The 19,068-nt window shown below is 38.9% G+C and overlaps 2 protein-coding genes across 7 annotated transcripts in view; one reads left to right on the top strand and one right to left on the bottom strand.

The window, feature by feature from the left end:
* Positions 1-19,068, top strand: part of CMSS1 (cms1 ribosomal small subunit homolog) — a 245,966-nt gene that overhangs the window by 60,502 nt on the left and 166,396 nt on the right. The gene's annotated exons all lie outside the window — the stretch shown is intronic.
* Positions 1-19,068, bottom strand: part of FILIP1L (filamin A interacting protein 1 like) — a 210,949-nt gene that overhangs the window by 58,888 nt on the left and 132,993 nt on the right. For 4 of the 6 annotated variants that reach the window (XM_009466698.2, XM_087757109.1, XM_087757110.1 and 1 more), the window contains one exon: positions 14,979-15,157. The exons of the other annotated variants lie outside the window; for them this stretch is intronic. In XM_009466698.2, the coding sequence (XP_009464973.2) occupies positions 14,979-15,157 (179 nt within the window). The remainder of the gene's footprint in view (positions 1-14,978; positions 15,158-19,068) is intronic. 6 annotated transcript variants of the gene reach the window in all.

The following is a 19,068-nucleotide window of genomic DNA, read 5'->3' as shown; positions in this document are numbered from 1 at the left end:
GATGTTTTTTTCTGCGTTCATGGTCTCAGTGTTGTCTTCTATTGGGATCCAAGTACTCCTGCGTTCTCATTCTTGAAGATATTTCAGTGTCAAACATTCATCATATACATTTTGCCTTATCACATTTTTTTGTGGATTCAACTGAAGAGAACTTGTGATATGTTCTTTTAAGATAAATGTAATTAAAGATCTTTTTTAGTATTTTTCTTTTAAAAACAAACAGCCTCTCCCTTTCTTCTTGGAGGTAGGAGAGCTCTGCTTTATTGGGAATAATTTTTAAAAGCCTAAATGTTCCAGTGAGCTCAGCATCTTCATTCCTCTCCCCATTATTGTTATGAACTGCTGCGTGCCTGAATGCATTGGAAGTCTGACTGCAGTTCTCTAAGACAGTGAAGGCTGCATACCCGAGCTCTTTTGAAACTATGACCTCACACGCTAGTACTTATTTCTTGAAAATTTGACTCATTTTTTCATTATAGATATTTTCAGGAGACATATGCATGGGTTCCTATAATCTCATTCTTTGATTTTTAGAAGGAAAAGAAGGAAAAAGTGAAGATTGTGATGTTCTGCGGCTATCCAAATATTCAGCTTTTGCAATAGCAAATCAACATTCTGATTTTACTTCTTAATTTGGGTGCGGTAAGGATAGGCAGCTGTTTCCATAAAGTTTGTAAAAACAGTGTTATTTGCTGTGGAAAAAAAGCTGCTTGTGTAGTGAAACAAAAGGAATTATGGAAGTTTGTTTCATGGCTGCATTTTTTTTTTAGTGTCCAATAATGTGCAAGCTACTAGACTTTCCCTCCCGTTAGGATGAACACAAAGTTTTTCTGCAGTGTACTTTTACTGGGGTCAAAATGGACTCTTGCTTAATATCCTGGACAGTAAAAGATATCCATTTTCAAGAACCCTGTAGGCATTTCATAATTTAGAGGTCTTTGCTGTTTTCTTGCATTTCATTGGAAATTAGCTGAGGGATGAGAAAATGGGGATGATGATGGGTAGGCGCACAGCCATAAGAAACTCAATTAAAAATTGGCCTTTGTAAACATCTATTTCAAACAATTTTAAGTAACTAGTCAGACCCTTGAGTTTTGTTTTTATGCAGGTCAAAGCACATGAAAAACATATTCATGCCGGGAAAGGGGTAAATGAACTCCTGTGAGCTCAGTTAGTCTTGTTTCAGTGTAGATACCGGGACTAACAGGAGGCTAGAAGGGCAAAGCGTTAGTCAGTTGAAGGACAGATGGGGAAGGAGAGCAGACTCGGCACGTGATTCTGCTTTCCTCTCAACTGGCTGGAGTATTTCGCATTTGCCTGGTATCTGTCAGTTCTGTTCTTTACTACAGTTACTTCTAATTAGTTGGTGAATCAAATGAATTGGTCTTGAGTTCTGCTTGAGTTATTCCTAGAATCTCTTGTTAAAACCTATTGCTGCCTCCCATTTCTCTGGCTTTTTTAAGGGAGGAATTACCCACCAGCTAATAGTTCATCGGTTTCTCATGCAAGTTCTTTTAGAACACCTAAATACCGTTCAGTTCTGGCAAGGTGCTAGTAAGCTTGTTGCTTTGTGTTGTAAAAATTTGGTTGAAAGCTTCTTCTATTGTCATTTCAGCTTTAGATGGCTTCACAGACTCTTTCTCCCTAAAGAGAGTCCTAATATGAAAATCCAGTGCTGTCAGTTAGGGAAAAATACGAATGAAAAAGAACTAAGGTTGTGGCAAATGAACCAAATTAATTTTATGCCTTAGTGTTCAGAGGAGAAGGATATCCAGAGCAATTCAGTGTTCTCCACTGAGTAGGATGCAGACTTCCCACTTTTGCTGGATGGATTTTAACATACCAGCATTTCTGTTTCTTGTATGATATTTTTGTTTGCATGTATTTTCCCTTTTAAGATGTCTTTATACTTAATTTATTTTAATCTGTTGTTAAATTGCTTAGTTGGCTTTGTGGAGAGTATGGTAGCTGCTTTTGGTTTGCTGATACACATTTACATGGAATCTGCTTTTCCAGTGGTGTTAAGTTGTTTCTGTGGTGCCTTCAGGGGATTTACTCTTTTAGATGCTCTGTTTAATTAGTTTCCATTAGTGTTATGTGTTTATCCCACTTAAAGCTAGATACGATAGCTGGTTTTTGTTTTCTTCCCTCTTACCTCAAACAGGTTGAATTTGAGAACTTATTCATCTCGGGCTTTTCAATATTTAGGGTGTGGACTAGTTCATGGCTTTAGTAGGAACAAAACCCATAACTTGCTCCTACTATTGAAATTTATGATTAGATGCTTTACAAAAAGTTTGAGTATTTAAATAGCTATTCTCTGTTACACTCTAGTGTGACATTTATCCAGCACGTAAAAATAACTGCAGATTCCCCTTATTTCTGCCCTTTCTACCTCTCATCACTATGAGATAAGTGTTGTTATTTTGGATTGATGGTCAGTAGTCTAGCATTTATATGCTTATCTCTTTATATATGAGCTTCAACTCACAGAAAGTCTGGATATGCTTTTACAGAGTTAAATACATTTATTTCACTCTCTCCACTTTTCTGCTTTCCTTTTTTTGTTACAGCTGTACAGCTCCTACATCAGCATAATTAGTTCTTTCATTCTGTTTTAAATACTTTATCAATAGTATAATCATATTCCTCTGAATGTTTTCTTCTCACACACTTGAAGAAGCACATTCTATCCATGTTCATGTTAAAAACTAGACTGTCTAGTTTTAATGTTGGATTCTTGGACTTGCATCTGTATAGGAGACCTTGCACCCTTGTTCTTTGGCTGTCTTTTTTTATTTTTTTTAAACTATGCTTGGTTGAAATACTGTTTGGTTAGACAGAGCTTTGCTATTTCCTGTCAAACTTCATTAACTACTTTAATGCTTTATTTCCAAGAATACTGAGTCGTAATGATTGCATCCCTAATTGATGTGTCATCCTTAACTGTGCATGCCTTTGCACCTGCCAACTTTCTGCTAAGTTTAAACAGTCCATCTTAATTTTAAACTTAAATACCAGCAGCCTATTTTTGTTTTAATTTAGGTAGAGTTTGTGCATCCTATTCCAAAATTCTTTCCACAGTCTAATAAAACTGAACCCTTTCTTCCTGCATCATTTTTTCAACTACTAACTGAAATGCTACTTTACTGCCTGAACCCGCGCCTTGGTATTAGGACCGTTTCAAAGATGTAGCCATGGAGATAGTCTTGTAGTCAGGTGGCTAAAAAGCTAATTTTGCCTCCAAGCACTTTGCAGATTCCTTTATATGTTGTTATTTTTATTGTGAATGGCTCCTTCTCAGTTTTCTCTAAGAAATGCTCCGGATGCCTCCTGGGTATCATAAAACCAACTGTCTTTGCATTTAGTAATCAGAATACCCAAGGGCAAGATTGTGTATACTGTTTTGAGACTCAGGTCTTTGTATACGTAAGCATTAAACTACACACTTTAATGAAATGCTGGCAGTGAAATCTGAAATGATATTAAATTAGCTTAATTTTAAGATTGGTTACAGACAAGAAATTTAGACCAAACTAATCTTAAAATTTGATAATGCTTAAAAGCATGTATGAAAAACAGCCTGATATACAATTCATGTAAAATAAATTCTTTATTTTATGAAACTAGTAAAAGCTCTGTTGTTTGGAATGCCTTCTTTTCTTTCTTTGGGTTGGAACGCCTTCTTTCTTTCTTTACATCTGAAGTTAATACAGAGCTAAAGATGATGGGAATTCATTGAGGTCAGGATCTTGAATCTTTAAGGTACATTCCTTTAATAAAACTCTATTGAGTTACACACCGTGCGGTTGGATGTTCACTATTGCAAGAAATTATGCTTTCCAAAATGGTATGTTTAATCTCCTTAAACTGAGGGCTTAGGAAGCTAAATCAGCTCAGTATTTGTGCTCTTTTATCGGTTCAGTACTGTATATTTCAACCGTCTTTTATTTCTAGGCCAAATACTACGCTCAGGGAGACCTAAAGTGCATACAGATGATAACAATAGTCTTCACTGTCTTTTCAGGCACGTTGAACTGTATAAACTCTGGGTTTTTTTCATTGCTCCTTCAGTCACAGCTACAGAGTTGGCTGTTACATTGTGTTCAGAGACCATGAGAAAACTGGGTTCTGAACCAAAGATGATCTATATAGGGTTGATATTTCTATAAAAGTTGAACATCGCTAGCAAGCAATAGCATATATCTATGGATGTGGTGCTGTTATTACAATGGTGAAGCTTTGATGAGCATGTTTACAAGGTCCTTTGAGTTTTAATATAGTGGTTTTCATTAAGGTTATTTATAATCTACAGTTTTTATTGGCTGTACTTAAATCTAGTCTATAAGGATTTTGAAGGTTTATAGCAAACTTAAAGATATAAAAAGTTAAGTAACTTTATCCAGTGAGTGTGTTTATCCAAATATGTCATCAAACTTCTCAATTTCCTTTTTAGAAGGCCAGTTAGGGACAGACTGACTCATTCTCCTGTCTGACAGAATGCAAAGACATCCAGAGTTTAGCTGGCAAGACTATTGAAAAAAAGGGAGAATTTTAGGATTTCAGGGAGTATGTCTTGCTTCTTAGTTCCCCAGTTGGATGCAAGATAAAATTTTCAAATGAGAAACATGTGAAATCTTGTCTAAACATCTGAATAAACGATGTCCCAATTTCCTGATGACTTAAATGCAAATTGTAGGATCTGAAGATTCCTGAAAGTCATCTTAGTAGTCATAAATTTATACGTCAGAATAAGGTTTACCGTGCTAAGAATTTTCTGATAACCCTGAAATTCTTAGCGTGCAAATCAAATTGAAGGGAGAGGCGAGGATACGGTCTCCATTTCTGCTAGGTTTTATTTCCGTTTTCATAGGGTTGTCTGGTTTTGTTCAGGTTTTTTCTCAGGTTATGAGGAGGACAGAGGCGAGCATAGTGTGTTTGGAAGTGCAAGTATGATGGTAACAATTATGATTGACTGAAATGGAAGGATAGTTCAAGAAAACCACTGGTTTGTTACCTATACCCTGATGATGTCTGTGGGCCATGTGTCTTTCCCCAGTGACTTCAAGATACCGTGAATGAAAGTGCTGAGGCTAAGGAATTTCCCAGTACTGTATAAGAGGCAAGACTCTGGTTTTCAAAATGAAGAGCTCTGTTCAAGTTGCAGGTTTTTAATCAGCTCTCATAATTTCCAGCAAAATGTGTAACTTGAAAGGTATCAGCAAGGAAGTAAATAAGGCATTGTTCCAAAGAGCAGTTTTAGTGACTTTTCTTTTGCAGTGCCATAACCTGATGCTGTCTCCACTGAAGCTGCTAGGAGTATCTTGGACAGAGAATGAAAGCAGACCTGTGCAAGGTATATCTCGTCAAGCTCATGCGTATTTGAAAACAACCATGTTTCTGGATTCAGTGAGTTTCCCTCTCCAACACTCTTGGCAAAGGCAGAGTCTAGGAGAAGGTAACTGATGCTATGTCAAATTTGGCAGACATAAATCAGTTAGCTGTCTGGGTATTTTCAGTGTTACTGTCCCTTTGGCACTTTTAATTTCCTATTTGGGGGGGGGGGGGGGGAATAAAACTTTTCTATGGCAAAATACTTCCCCTCTCCCCTTTCAGTAGCCTGATCACAGTGACCCCATCACAACTGTTGGTTTTGGTTTTTTTTCTGCTTGAAAATTAATGTTGTCGATGGTTTGAGAGCCTTTAGTGCCGGAGGCTTCTGTTATCAGTATGTGTGTAAAGCTCTGCCTTTTACCAGTCGTGTTCCCAGCACAAACTTTTCTGTGGGAGGGTGAAGGGACTGGTTAAGTCTCTCTGCGTGCTCAGTCTTTGGAGTTCCTTCAGATCATGCCTCGCAGGGGCTGTTGTGTTGGGTTTTTATCCCAAGGGGCGTGCAGTTGAGACCTACAACAGAAGGGGAGCGGGCAGTTCTCCATTCAGAATCGTCCTTAAGCAGCAGACCTTGCTGCAGCCCACTCAGACTCTCATCTTAGGGTTTTATCTGCTATGGGTCTCGGCTGGGTCTGTGTCTGTGACCAAAATGGGTGCCTTAGGGTTCTTTTTCAGTCTCAGCCGAGTATCTAGAAACCTTGCAATAGAGTAACAATTCTATTAGGAAGGACTGTATTGAATTGTTCAAGAGAATGAATTATGAAATGAATAGAAAAGTATAATTTTATTTATGACAATGCAACTTTTATAGAACAGTTCTACAAGGATTGAGACGTTTCTGTATTCTGGACATTTGAAATGAGAAGCAAAATTGTCAACAGTATGTTTGGAGAACAGCCCTGTGTTGCCAGGGATGCGACTAGATGATCTAATGGGTTTTCTTGTATCTACTTCCTATTACTCCCATTTTCTACTCTGAGCCATCCACCCGCCCTGTCCCTGCCCATATAGGAGTCTGAAACAGAAATTTCAAAAACAGAAGTTCGTATGTCCCTCCTGACCTTTTTGTTTATTTCTGAATTTATACATATTCTGTGGCTTTTTTCCAATCGTCTCAGCAGAAAGGTTCAAATATTGAAAATACTTTTTCAACGTGTTCAAGCTTTTGGTCTTCAGACACTAAATAGGTTATGTGTTACCTTCTCCAAGTGTGTGGTGTTTTCCTGAAAGGTTATACAGTGTGCATTTCAGGCCCAAGAAACAAAAAAATAATGCGCTTATGTGAAAATCAAAATTATCATATAAGATGATTTTTGGTGTTTATTTTTAATGATTTTTTTTTTCCAGTAATCTCTGTTCTCAACAGATTTAATGCTACTGATTTTCTTGTTTATTCTCTGTTTAAAATTACTGGCTTAGCACAGAGAGTGAGGCTGTGACATTTTTCTTAAACTGCTTCAGTCTCCCATCCATGCTTCTTTCATGTGTATATAATGCTCAGAGATTATGTAGCTGGGCATAAAGGCATTGAAGCTCACAGTATGCTATGGGAAATTTGGTTATGAGTTTAGACCACAGGTCTTGGTAACTGATGCGTGACCTGCATTCTCAGTTCTCATGGCCATTTTTCTCTTGCCTGTTCTTAAGATATGAAACTACTTATAGCACATACAAGTCACTTAAATTTTTCTGCCACGAGAAAGATCTTAACTTCTTTGAGACTTCTCCTCCACACTCTAACAGGAGTATAACTTTTCCCATAGCAATGGCTTGTTCTGGAAACTTATGATAGTGTCAAACTTTCTATCTCAGAGAACGATTTATAGATTTTTCTCTGTCTGATGTTGTGTGTTTTCTTTTCAAACTCCAGTTACAAAATCCTGTGCCAATTTCTCCCTCTCTCAGAGCCCCACCCTGCAATGAGTCAGAAGTGCACCGTGTCTTTTTTTGGTCACAGGTCTTGGTGCAGTCATCCACTTCTATTGTTGCTTATGATTAGACTAGTTATGCTGTGCTGCACATGGAGCGGTGCACTCAGTCTTATTTGGAAATGTAAATTGGTGACTAGATCGAGCGCCCATTACTGAGGGCAGCGCCTCACCATGAGCATATTTGGCCAGTGCTTCATCGTCTGTGCTGATCACTGGTTAGGTTCCAAACAGAGTATATGGAGTTGGTGTTGATTTACAAGAGCCATAAATATTCTGAGACTTGCCAGCTTAGAAAGATCATCTTTCCCTTTGAGCTCTGACACTACAGTTAAAAGTGCTGACCAGAGCTCTCACCAGGATGGTTTTCCATGATCATCATCCCTTTCTGGAGAATTTATGCCCTTTTGCAGGGAGGGCATATGGCAACAACCATCACTTTCCCCACTCATGAGGGGAAAGAGGGTAGCAGTGTAGGAGAACGTCGTTTGACTAAGGCTTTTCATTGCGTCCTCCCTGGCCTCAAAGTACACAATGATAGTATCGGTTGGTAGTCATGACAGTGTGCCTGAAGCAGTGAACAGACTTCTTACGTGCTCAGAATTTAGAGAAATTAAATATGAGCCTCGCTTCTCTCTGTCATTCCACCAATGTTAGTGGAGTTGCATGAGAAATGGTTATCACCTAGATCTTGCATCTGCTTGCTGGTTACAGTAGGTGGAATAATTTAAATTGCACCACGGATCTAGAGAATTTCTCAGTTGTGTTAATACTGAGTTGAAAGCCCTGTTTCTATTTGTATTTATTCTTAATCTTTGCTTTGACTAAACATAGTGTGACCTTATTTAACAGTTTTGGGGTTTTTTTAATCCCTTTGTTAACATGGATTTTATTAATTTATTTACTTTAAGATAAAGTATTTTAACCTTCCGTCATGCACAGGAACTGTTGTAGAAATCTTTGAATCCTTGAATTTTGACAAGGGTTTGATTTCACAACATCTGTTGAAAGTTAAGCAGTGCAATGGTACATAGTTTTTCACATACGAGCATGAGGTAATTAATCTGTGTACATCACTTCCTTGAGTCTGTCTTCGTGCCTCAGTGGTATTATTAGTGGGACTGTCCCATTGGGGTGTAATGCAGAATAAAAACACTAGTGTGTTGCTTGTGGTGGGTCTCTCTTATTCACCTACAGAGCACTAGATACCCATGAAAAAGGTCAAATGTACAGAGATCTGGCATCCATTTCACAACCTGCAAGACATAGTCTCAGGCATATGTAATATATAGAACTGATTGCCAGAAAGCTAAAAGGAAATGATTGCATTTGAGTACAATGCAATCTACAACAATAGTTCAGAGTGCATAAAATTAAAAACTGCTGGTAACACATGTAGAATAAATAAGTTGTCAGTGTTTATTTTTACTGTAGCTTTCTACAGAGATAAGGTCCTGCTTCTTATAATATTTAATTGGCTTCATTAAGAAAAAAAACAAATATTAATTATACCCACTGTTATAGAATATTGAATTTTCCAGAGCTGGGCATGCAATATATTGTTAATTCTGACACATTCCCACATTGGAATAAAGTACAGCAATGTTACACTGACAACATACTAACACGCTTCACCTTTTAGCCAAGACGGTTCATTCTGTCCTTGACGCCCTGCCCCAGTTTTCAGGAATTGTTCACTTGACCTGTTGTGTGTAGCAATTAGTTTCATCTGACACTTTAAAACAAAACAAAACACTTAACCTAAAGTGCTCAGTTTTATGAAATCACATTTCTTTCCTACTCAATACCTGAGCAGTATTATAACATAATATGAATTAATTTTGGTACAGTTTTAGTGTGATGTTTAGTCCATGTATTAACATTGCATGAGAAGGTAAGAGTGTACTGTAAAGGTACACAAAAGGAAATACATAGCCTTAATGCAGTAATGAGAGTGCATCCAGTGAAGAGACATAGAGGGGTGAAATAGCTAATGTGGAAATGATAAAAAAAATTTTTGAAGTGAGGGCCTTGTAAACGATTTAGTTATTTGGATGGACAGAAATATATGTTTGGTTTATTTGTGTGGGGTTTTTTTTGTGGTTTTTAATTTTATTTTTAATTCTCTTGGAGGTGCTAAGAAGAAGAATTTGTGAGACTTAAATGTAGAAAGGCTCAGGTAGAAAATGTGCCTAGGTATGACAGGCTGAGTGACAAGCAGTATGACTTTGTTACCCCAGTTTTAAGAGCTGAGGTATTAGAGATTCTTAAGGATGAAGCTAAGGGCCAGGGGATAAAAGACTGAGTTCCCTTCTAGTCTGATGGAGTTGGGGATGATGGCAGGTTGCTCACAAATGGTGAGATTTGTTGTTGTGGTGGTGGTGGTTGGAGTAGACTTGAGCCATCAGCATTGAGTTTATGGCTGGCTTTGAACTTCTGTGAGAAGAACCAGAGAGAGTAAATGGATAAAGAGAAGACCTAAAGAATAAGACCTGTGGAGTCCTATGGACAGAGTAGAGGTGAACAAGGAGAAGTTACCAACTCAGAGCACACTGTGGAAACACTTAGAGAAATTAGTCCAGCTGGAGTCGCAGGAACTTTGTGTGGGTAAGATGGCAAGGAAGTGCTGAAAGCTCGTTTGTGTCCAAGGCAGCCAAAAGATCAGAGGCAGTGAAGATAGATTGGGTTCAGAGGTTTGCCAGAAGGGAAGTCACTGAGCCTTTAATGAGAGCAGTGTCAGTTGAACATGGGGCAGAAGCCAGACCAGACTGATGCCTACAGTGAAACTGAGGGAAAGGATCTCCTGGTGAGGCTGACAAAGACTGCATCAGGAGCCAGGCAGCCAGCAGAATCACTGTCCCTTTGAGATCTTCAATAATCAGCTGGACCAGGAATCTGAGCAACCTGATCTGACTGTGAAGTTAGCCCTGCACTCATCAGGTTGTGCTGGAGACCTCCAGAGATCCCTTCTAGCCTGTATCACTCAACAGGAGGTCATATTAACTGACTGACCTTGAGGGGGGCAGCAGTTGGAGCAACAAGCATAGTGGTTTATGGCGTTTTGTTAGATGAGAAAGACTACAGTTGTGAGACTTTTGCAGGTTAGGTTCCATTTTTTAAGCTTGGTGAATGCTGACTCCTCAGATGGGTATAACAATTACTTTTAACACTGAAAATGCCTTTTACTTGGTGTTTTAAGAAGAAATGTCTGGTACGGTGGAATAGAGTTTGGTTGGCTGGCTTAGGTTTTTTCACTTGCTTAGAGTATAAGGAGTAAGTTTTCTTTTAGGAAATGTTAGGATTATCTTATACGTAAACAATTGTGTGTTCTTCTTTGGACTACATTCTCTATATGACGTTTGTGGGTATGAATTCAGAGCTAAAGCAAAAACTTATGATGGCTCTCCTCCCTGTAGGAAAAAAAACCCTCATCTTAGTAGATGATCCTTAAACTAAAGATCTTACTAATTGCTGCTATGCCAGCCTGCAAAGTTTTGTGCTAATATTTGAATACCTGTGAGCAACATTTATCATACCTGCCTTTAAAAATCTATTGACATTGCTTATTAGCAAACTGCTATTTTTTTCCTGTCCTGTTGAACAACGTTCACTTATTTAGCCAGTGTATGTTCATAATAAAGCTTAACCTTTTGTATAGTTGAGAGTCTATATAGCGTATAGAAAGTTTGAAGATGGGACACACCTATGCTTTGGGAGATTTCTTCATTTTCTCCAGTTTAACCCTTGTACCCCAAGGTACCTGTGGCTGGTTTCTTCCACTCATACCTTCATTTCCTTTCAGTATTCAGAAAATGGGGAATAACTGTGCTTATGTAATATTTAAAACTCCTTGAGATTTGCAGAGGAAAAGGGCTGCATAAGTGCTAATCATTTTACTAAGTTTACTCTTTTGTTTCTTTTTTTTTTTTTGTGTGGTGTGGAGAGTTAGTATGTAAACACATAAATACTTGCATGCATATGGCATGTGTTTTCAAACTGGGAACATGCATATCTGGAAAACCTAGTTTCATGTTTTAGCTTTGTAAAATGTTTTCTAAAATAGCAGCTTTTATTATTTAGCTGTACTGCAAAAATATGGAATGTGGATAAATATATTTGGACAAATAGGTACATCCTCAGGAAAGACACAGTGGAATCTGCCGTTGAATCTAAAGTAAGTATTCTTCCTAGTCCTTAATCTTGCCCTCCATCCCCCAACTCCATGAGATGCAAGAGCTTCTAAACAAGTTCAATGGCTTTTATGCTGTGGTTCTTCAGGTGCCCCTAGTAGTCTCCGTATCTAGCTTCTGGAGTTTTTTTACATTCCTGTGAGTTTGCGTGCTGCTATTTCCTTAGGCTCCAGCAACACAATAAAATGTTCCCTTCTAGACTCTAGTAGACTTGGTCTAGTACACTACCATGCACACGTAGTTTGTCTTTCTGTTCCTGTCTGATCCTCACACACACAGAGTAGAATTCATGCTGAAGTGCAGGAAAGACCTATCTGGTCATTGCCCATAGGCCTCCTTTTCTCCACAAAACCGTTCCGTATCTGATAGGGGTTTGTCAGTGGCTTTATGCTTTAAAAGCACATATGACTGAAGATGAATGAATATAATGACAGTAGCATGATTTTATCATTCTTTTACTGGTAAATGTCTGTTAATGTCTGCTAAGAGTTGAGACTCTCTTCAGTTTGGAAGACCAATCTTTTGCCTCTTAACTACAGCAAGACTATGGAGGATTAGTTTTGGCTGGCAACAAGAGAAATGCTTAAAGTGCCTAAAGGGTTAACATTAAATGCTAATCCAGTTCTCATCTCTAGAAAACTGTCACTGGTCCTGTCATAAGCTTAAACTCCCAAATCTGACAACGTACAATTTCTGAGGCCAAAGTTAGTTTTGTCGCCTTGCTATGAAGTCAAAGGGGTTCTTGGAGGTTAAGGTGAAAGGTTTTTACTGAGTCGGTGAAGACTGCTGATATTTTGCATGAGACAAACGTATTATTAACTCCTTTAATGAGAAATGTCATGAATGGAGGGAGTAAGGCAGCAGAAAGGCCCTAGAGATGAAGGCTTGCCTAGTTTTTGTAAAACATGATCATCTGATAAATTAGGTCATCACTAAAGTTTTCATTTAAGAATTCTTCAGTTCTGTACTTCCTGAGTGGCTACATAAGAAAGAGGAAATGCTTTCCCTCCTCCTTATTTGAAAATACAGAGTCATATGTAAGAGTTGGATCTGACTGATAGTTGCTTTATTCTTACTGTCAAGAGTAGTTTTCAGTGCTTCAGCATCACTGTCCCATAACATATAAGTTTTTTTCATTTTGATCACATAATCACGTATTATTCATGTACCTTGTTTGGCATGCATGCATTCTATACTCTTCAAGGATATCTTTAGCATATACTGTAGCCTTGCTCTTTGATAAAAGCAAGACACTTTTTTGACTAATTGAATGGAAGTCCAGGATTTTGCTTTGAAACTGAAATAATGTTAGCAATGTTATATACCCTTCCACACTTAGAAGACAATACTGCTTCTGGCTGGAAAAAGAAGAAAGTTCATTGATGAATACTTAATGCTTTTCCAAATACTTTTTTTTAAAATTGAATTGGCGGGGGGGGAGGGGGGAAATTAATTTGTCATTGCTTTATGTATGAAACTTTTCGTAGAGTTCTATTTGTTCTTAATCCAAATTCAAAATTCACATCCTGAGAAGATTTAAATTCGACTAAGGTTTTTGAAATGGAAGAAAAGGTCACTTTGCTGCGTATGGGTGTGTGTTCTGAATGTCGAGTCAGACAGGCTGATGTAGAAAGAGCTGTGCCTTAACTTGCTGAGCGGTTTTTTTTTTTGGTTGTGGGGTTTTTGTTGGGTGTTTTTTTTTTTTCTTTCTTTTTTTTTTTGTTATGGCAGGCAATTGCGTGGAGATCTTGATGGCGACATTACTTGGCAAACATTTTGGAATCAGCTCAACATGTGACATCACACCCCCTTAAGGTTTTCCACATAAAATACGTCCTCCAAAGAAAATACAAAAATTGAGACTTAATCTGAAATCTATTATTACATCCTGTAAGGTCTCATTAGGCACCTCAGTATTCCTCCCCCCTCGCCCCCTTTTTCCAGGCAGATAGACTAAATGTTGCAGATAATAGTGGTAAATGTTTTATAGTCTTCTTGGGGGGAATACGGAGGAGGGGCAGGGAAGAGAGTCTTAATCCTATGTCTACTCTGTTTTCACAAGAAAAAACATACAAGGACTCTGATGCTTAGTCTTCTGTGCAGCTTTTCACGCTGTGTGAGCACATGTGTCTGATGTAACGTTTTGCCGCGTTTAGCAACTGCAGTTGTTTAGCTCTGTCTCTAAGAGATGAGTGTCTCCTAGTTTTGAGAAAAAGACAGCAGAGTTGAGAACTTCCATTCATCTTGGGTTTTTGTTCGTGATATGATGATGTTTCACAAAAACAGTTCTTAAAGAAAAAAGTCAGTTCTGTGCCTTGTGGGGGGACTTTGTGCTTTTCTGTGTGTGCCTGCACATGCCTGCATCTGTATATGTTCCTCTGAGAAGCAAAGGGTTTTTTTCCCCAGCTGCTTTAATTGCAATCCATAAATATGGCTGTGTACTCGGTGGGAAGCATATGTGCTATCTTTGATAGACCTGCAGGAGAGAGGTGTAGTTTGAAGGGTGAACACTGCCAAAATACATGGAACATAATGTTACACAGGCAAAGCGGAGGAAGAATTATCTATGCATAATGTGAGTTTAGAATAGTTTTGACGTTCTCACACCCAAACATTTCCATCTGGAAGCTGTTCCTAAGCAAAAGGAAACAGAGACAATATTCTCCTATCTTCTGGAGTAGCTATCCAGGGAATAGGAAATGTTCTTCGGTAATTTTTTTTTTTCGTTAGGATGTGTTCAGTTTTACTGCAGATTCAGAGAAACCACAGTTTAAAGTGGTTTTTTTTAAAGACAGTAAATAACACTAAATTCTTCTTAATCCTTCTTCTGAGAATTGGTACTGAAACCCTCACACTGTGCTTAAACAAGCTGTGGCACTTTTAGGTTACATTTAAGAATAAAGTTGGATCTATTTTTTTTTTTTTTTATGCCAGTACTGATAAAAGAACTTTATGGTGTTTTTATTTTCAAAGCTTTCTGTAAATTATTCTCTGCCTTTGCTTCCTCTCTCTGTATTTCTATGGTCTGTCCAAACACCTTCTACTTTTCCTCATGTCTTTTTCTTCTGCCATCAAAGGCTGCATGATTTCATATTCAGTTACTTACATACTATAGTGTACACTGAACATCTTAAACATGCTGAAAGGTTCACCTGCTTCATGTTGGTTGTAGCTTTACACATTTGTGTTTCTCCCTGTATTCTCTGTAGTGTAACATATCTGTCATCCTGCCACAGTCCTGAAGAATCTGCCAACCGTTTGACGTACCTCACCTGCTGATGGAGATGTAGATGCTACTGTTTACACCATCTAGGAGTAATTAGTCATGTTTTCACAGCTGAACTCTCAAAATACAACTCTGCAAATATTTCTGATTTTTAGTGGATGCAGAATAAGAAGGTGGACAGATCCTTAGACGTAATGTTAAATTGTAGGTATTTCTTAGTACTATGACAAGAGGTAACCTTACCTTTCACGTTCTTGTTCCAGTAAGTTTGTAAACTCATCGCTTTTTTCCATATATTTGCTGTGCTTCCTTTTCTCTTCTTCTAGTTCATACAGTGTCTGTCTGTGTGATTTTTCTACCATTAGAAGTTGCTCCAGCATTCGTCTGTGAGTTTCTTTCTGTTTCTCTACAACTTTATCAAGCTACAAAAAAAGCAAAAACTCCTGAAGTCTTTTGAAACTCCTACTTGCTCAGGCTTTCATTAATGAAAGATTTTAAGAGAGGCTAAATAATGTAAAATGCATTTAATAGCCTAATGGTCAGGTCCTTTGGTGTCTGTTTGGAAAGGGTTATTTAGTTCTGTCAGTCTAATTCTGATAAATTAGAAAAGTAAGTTAAGGTACTGTTTTGCAGGACCCTCGGTCACCTTTTGTTCCTCCTCCTGCCATGACTGATCCTCAACAGCTAGTAATTAACAGTTACTGTTCCCAGTGCTGTGCTGTTCTCATTGATCATTGTGGTAGAGAAACAGATGTCTTGGCAGAAGAAACCTTTGCTTTACACAGAAGTAGACTGACTTCTGGTTGAATAGAAATAGCTGCCTCATTTGTAGCTGCATAGGAAGCAAGAGCATAGAATTGTCTTTGTAAGGTAGACAGGTAGTTCAAAAAGCAGTTTTCCTCTGGTTTCACAGTAAATGTGTGACAGAACCAAGAGTGGAAAACAATCCTGTTTCCTGTGCTTACTCTGAGCATGCCTCTGGGTTTCTGGAATAAGTAAGTGCTAAATTTTGAAATCGTTGGAATTATTTTTATTTAATGGTGGCATTTCCTGTTTTGTTCCTCAAATTTCACACGTTGTAAAGGGGTTTGCCTTGCAGATGGCACCTTTATAGCACACTTCGAATATCGAATTCCCATCCATTCCCCAAGGATTTCTTCTGAGCTTCTAAATATTATTATATTGGAAAAGGACCTGGGGGTGTTGGTTGACAGCCAGCTGGACATGAGCCAGCAGTGTGCTCAGGTGGCCAAGAGGGCCAATGGCATCCTGGCCTGTATCAAGAATAGTGTGGCCAGCAGGACCAGGGAGGTGATAGTGCCCCTGTACTCGGCACTGGTGAGGCCGCACCTCGAATGCTGTGTTCCCGTTTGTGCTCCTCACTACAAGAAGGACATCAAGGTGCTGGAGCATGTCCAGAGGAGGGCAACGAAGTTGGTGAAGGTTCTAGAGCACAAGTCTTATAAGGAGCGGCTGAGGGAGCTGGGGTTGTTTAGTCTGGAGAAGAGGAGGCTGAGGGGAGACCTTATTGCTCTCTACAACTACCTGAAAGGAGGTTGTAGCGAGGTGGGGGTTGGTCTCTTCTCCCTAGTAACGAGTGATAGAATGAGAGGAAACGGCCTCAAGCTGCGCCAGGGGAGGTTTAGGTTGGATATTAGGAAAAACTTCTTCACTGACAGGGTGGTCAAGCATTGGAACAGGCTGCCCAGGGAAGTGGTTGAGTCTTCATCCCTAGAGGTATTTAAAGAACGGATATATACGATGCTCGAAGACATGGTATAGATGGACTTGGCAGTGATAAGTTAACAGTTGGACTCTATGATCTTAAAGGTCTTTTCCAACCTTGACGATTCTATGATTCTGTGATATAGTGGTATTTTAACTTAAATAATCTACTTCAGGTTTTGGTAATAATTTTTAGTTTTTCTAAACCACAGGGGTGCTGGCATAACTGTTCACTGGAGTTATGCTGTTAAAAACATTATTTCCACAAACTGAGAGAAAATTATCATTCTGAGGATTCTCTTATAATTTTGAATTCAGTATGTGACCGAGTTATGCAAGTATGTGTGTATGAAACCAGAAGGGGTTTTCCTCCTTGGGCATTACTGATCTAGCTGAAGTTTGAGGAGTGCTCACTGGAGGCCATTTAGAGACCTGGGAAGAGTCTGTAATGGTGAGAATCTTTGTTCCCTGCTCATTCCTCTTCCCCTGTGGAGACTGCCTCCCTCATCAGGTCAACACAGGAATCCTTGTATCCTTGTTGGAAAAGAGAAATTTTGAGCTCAAAGCCCAGTGCCTCCTTTTAACCACAGTCTGTTCTAGTAGGTCAAGCTGCTTTGCAGTGCTGCACTCTATTAATAGGAAGGAATTCACGAAAGGGCAGTGTGGGAAGCAAGGCTGGTTCTGGTTCTTCAACATTTTCCCCACAAGGAATTTCATGTGCCACAAGAAACACTGGGGCTTCAGATTCTTAGGGCCACTGCTTATTTTGGACAATTTAATTCCAAGGAGTATGATTAATTATCTTTTCCTCATGTTTATTCACAGTTTGGCTGATAGAAGTGATGACAGGAAGAACTGGAATGCCTAAACATGAGTTTCTTGAATGAGTGAGAATATCCTCAATTTCTACATGGGCTTCCGAGTCTCCCCCTGCTTACCTCAGCTTCTTTTTAAGCTTTATATAGTCTCTTACGTTTCTCCTAAATCATTGTTAATTTTTATGGTGACTCTGCTATGAATAAGGAAAAAGGAACTATTGACAAGACTTTGGAGATGATTTGAGTCCAAAATATTCCAACAGAAATGTGGACCATTTTGCAAATTGCCCATTCTTTCTGCTTATGATATTAGAGTGTCTTTTCTGTTGCCACATAACTGTGCTCATTTCATGCATGATCAAAAAATGTAAAGAAACCTATGACTGTCCATTTTGGCTGTTTTGTGGTGCTCTTACAGCAGGTTGTTAAGGGTTTTTTTTCATCTTGCTCACTCATAATTTGCACGCTTTTACACCAGCAAGGTCAATGCTTTCTGGCATCATGATCCAGAAGTAGCACCTCTCTTGGGAAAACATTTCTTACCTAAACCCTTGCATATGCAAGCTTTCTCAGTAAGCAAGTGCTGCCTTATACAGTAATCTCTTGGCTATGTTTTCTGTGTCTTTTACAGAGGTTGAAAACTGAATTGCCTTAAAAGGTCAGGTTGAAGAAAACTGGCCATTTTTAACTTCTCCACGCTCTTTCTTCTTCCACCAGAAGTGGAAATTTCAAAATTTAAAATCTTTTGTTCAGCTACTAGCTTATTAGAATGAGAGACTTTTCAGGGTGTTCTATCAACCTTCCTCCCCCTCCAAGATTTCGGAGGGTTTTTAGGAACATTTATTGCACAGATGCATGAAGCACCATCACCTGAGTTTCTGATCCTCGCCTTTGTAAAGGTCATGCTGTCAGGTGAATATATGCTGTTCTCAGAAAGGAAACTGCCTCCTGTTTTTTGATAAAGTTCTGATGTGGTGCTGTTTGCAACTATGGCCCTGTCTTAAACTGATATGAACTGGGCATGAGCCTTGCATGATAGCGCTTGGTGCTCTCAGCCCTCAGTGCAAGGTCAGGTGGGGAAGAAGGCAAAGGTGTGAACTTCTGATTTCTTTTCGTGGGCAGTCCGCATGGATGGCGTTAAGTGATGCATTTGTATGGATTGGACCACTGCATCAAAAGTGTATGTAAGAACCTGAGGGGATGTGTGAAGTGCTATAGTAAGAAAACACTGAAATTTCTGGCTACAAGCTGATTGTAAATCAAATGACTCATGTTTCCAAATGTGTAATTGCCTGATGGAGATGATGCTTAGTCATCCACAGGGATGACATTGACCAAATAGAAAATAGTCCTGCTTCTGCACTGTTGGGTGTGAAGGGTGTGGCACCTGCCAGCAGTGTTTCATGGGTTCAGTATACCTGTTTGCTCTAGAGTATTTGTTAAATGGCTATGAGGGGTTAATTCAAGTGGTAATCAAAGCAGCAAGTATGCAAGAAGAAAGGTAGTAACTCCAGGTTTTTGTTTTGCGGTTCTCAGTGAGCAATGCTAGTGCCTTTCACTTCGCAGTTGTGCTTTTGTCAGTGTTGATATTAGCAGTTTGGATGACAAACTGGTATTTGGAAAGGGAGAGGTGTGTATTCAAGACAGGGAGGGGGAATGAGGAATTTGAAAGCGGGTAAAAGAACAGTAGTGTCCTGAGGAGACCTGCATATATGAAAGGGTAAGAGAGACAAGTAAATAAACTGCTGCATCAAAGCTGTTTTCATTTTGCAGTTTTCTCCTGTTGCTCA

Source organism: Nipponia nippon, unplaced genomic scaffold (assembly GCF_047370975.1).
Source record: "Nipponia nippon isolate SJK-2023a ecotype South Korea unplaced genomic scaffold, ASM4737097v1 scaffold_2, whole genome shotgun sequence".
Lineage (NCBI taxonomy): Eukaryota > Metazoa > Chordata > Aves > Pelecaniformes > Threskiornithidae > Nipponia > Nipponia nippon.
The sequence above is the reverse complement of the archived record's forward strand: the minus strand, read 5'-3'. Positions and strand labels throughout refer to the sequence as shown.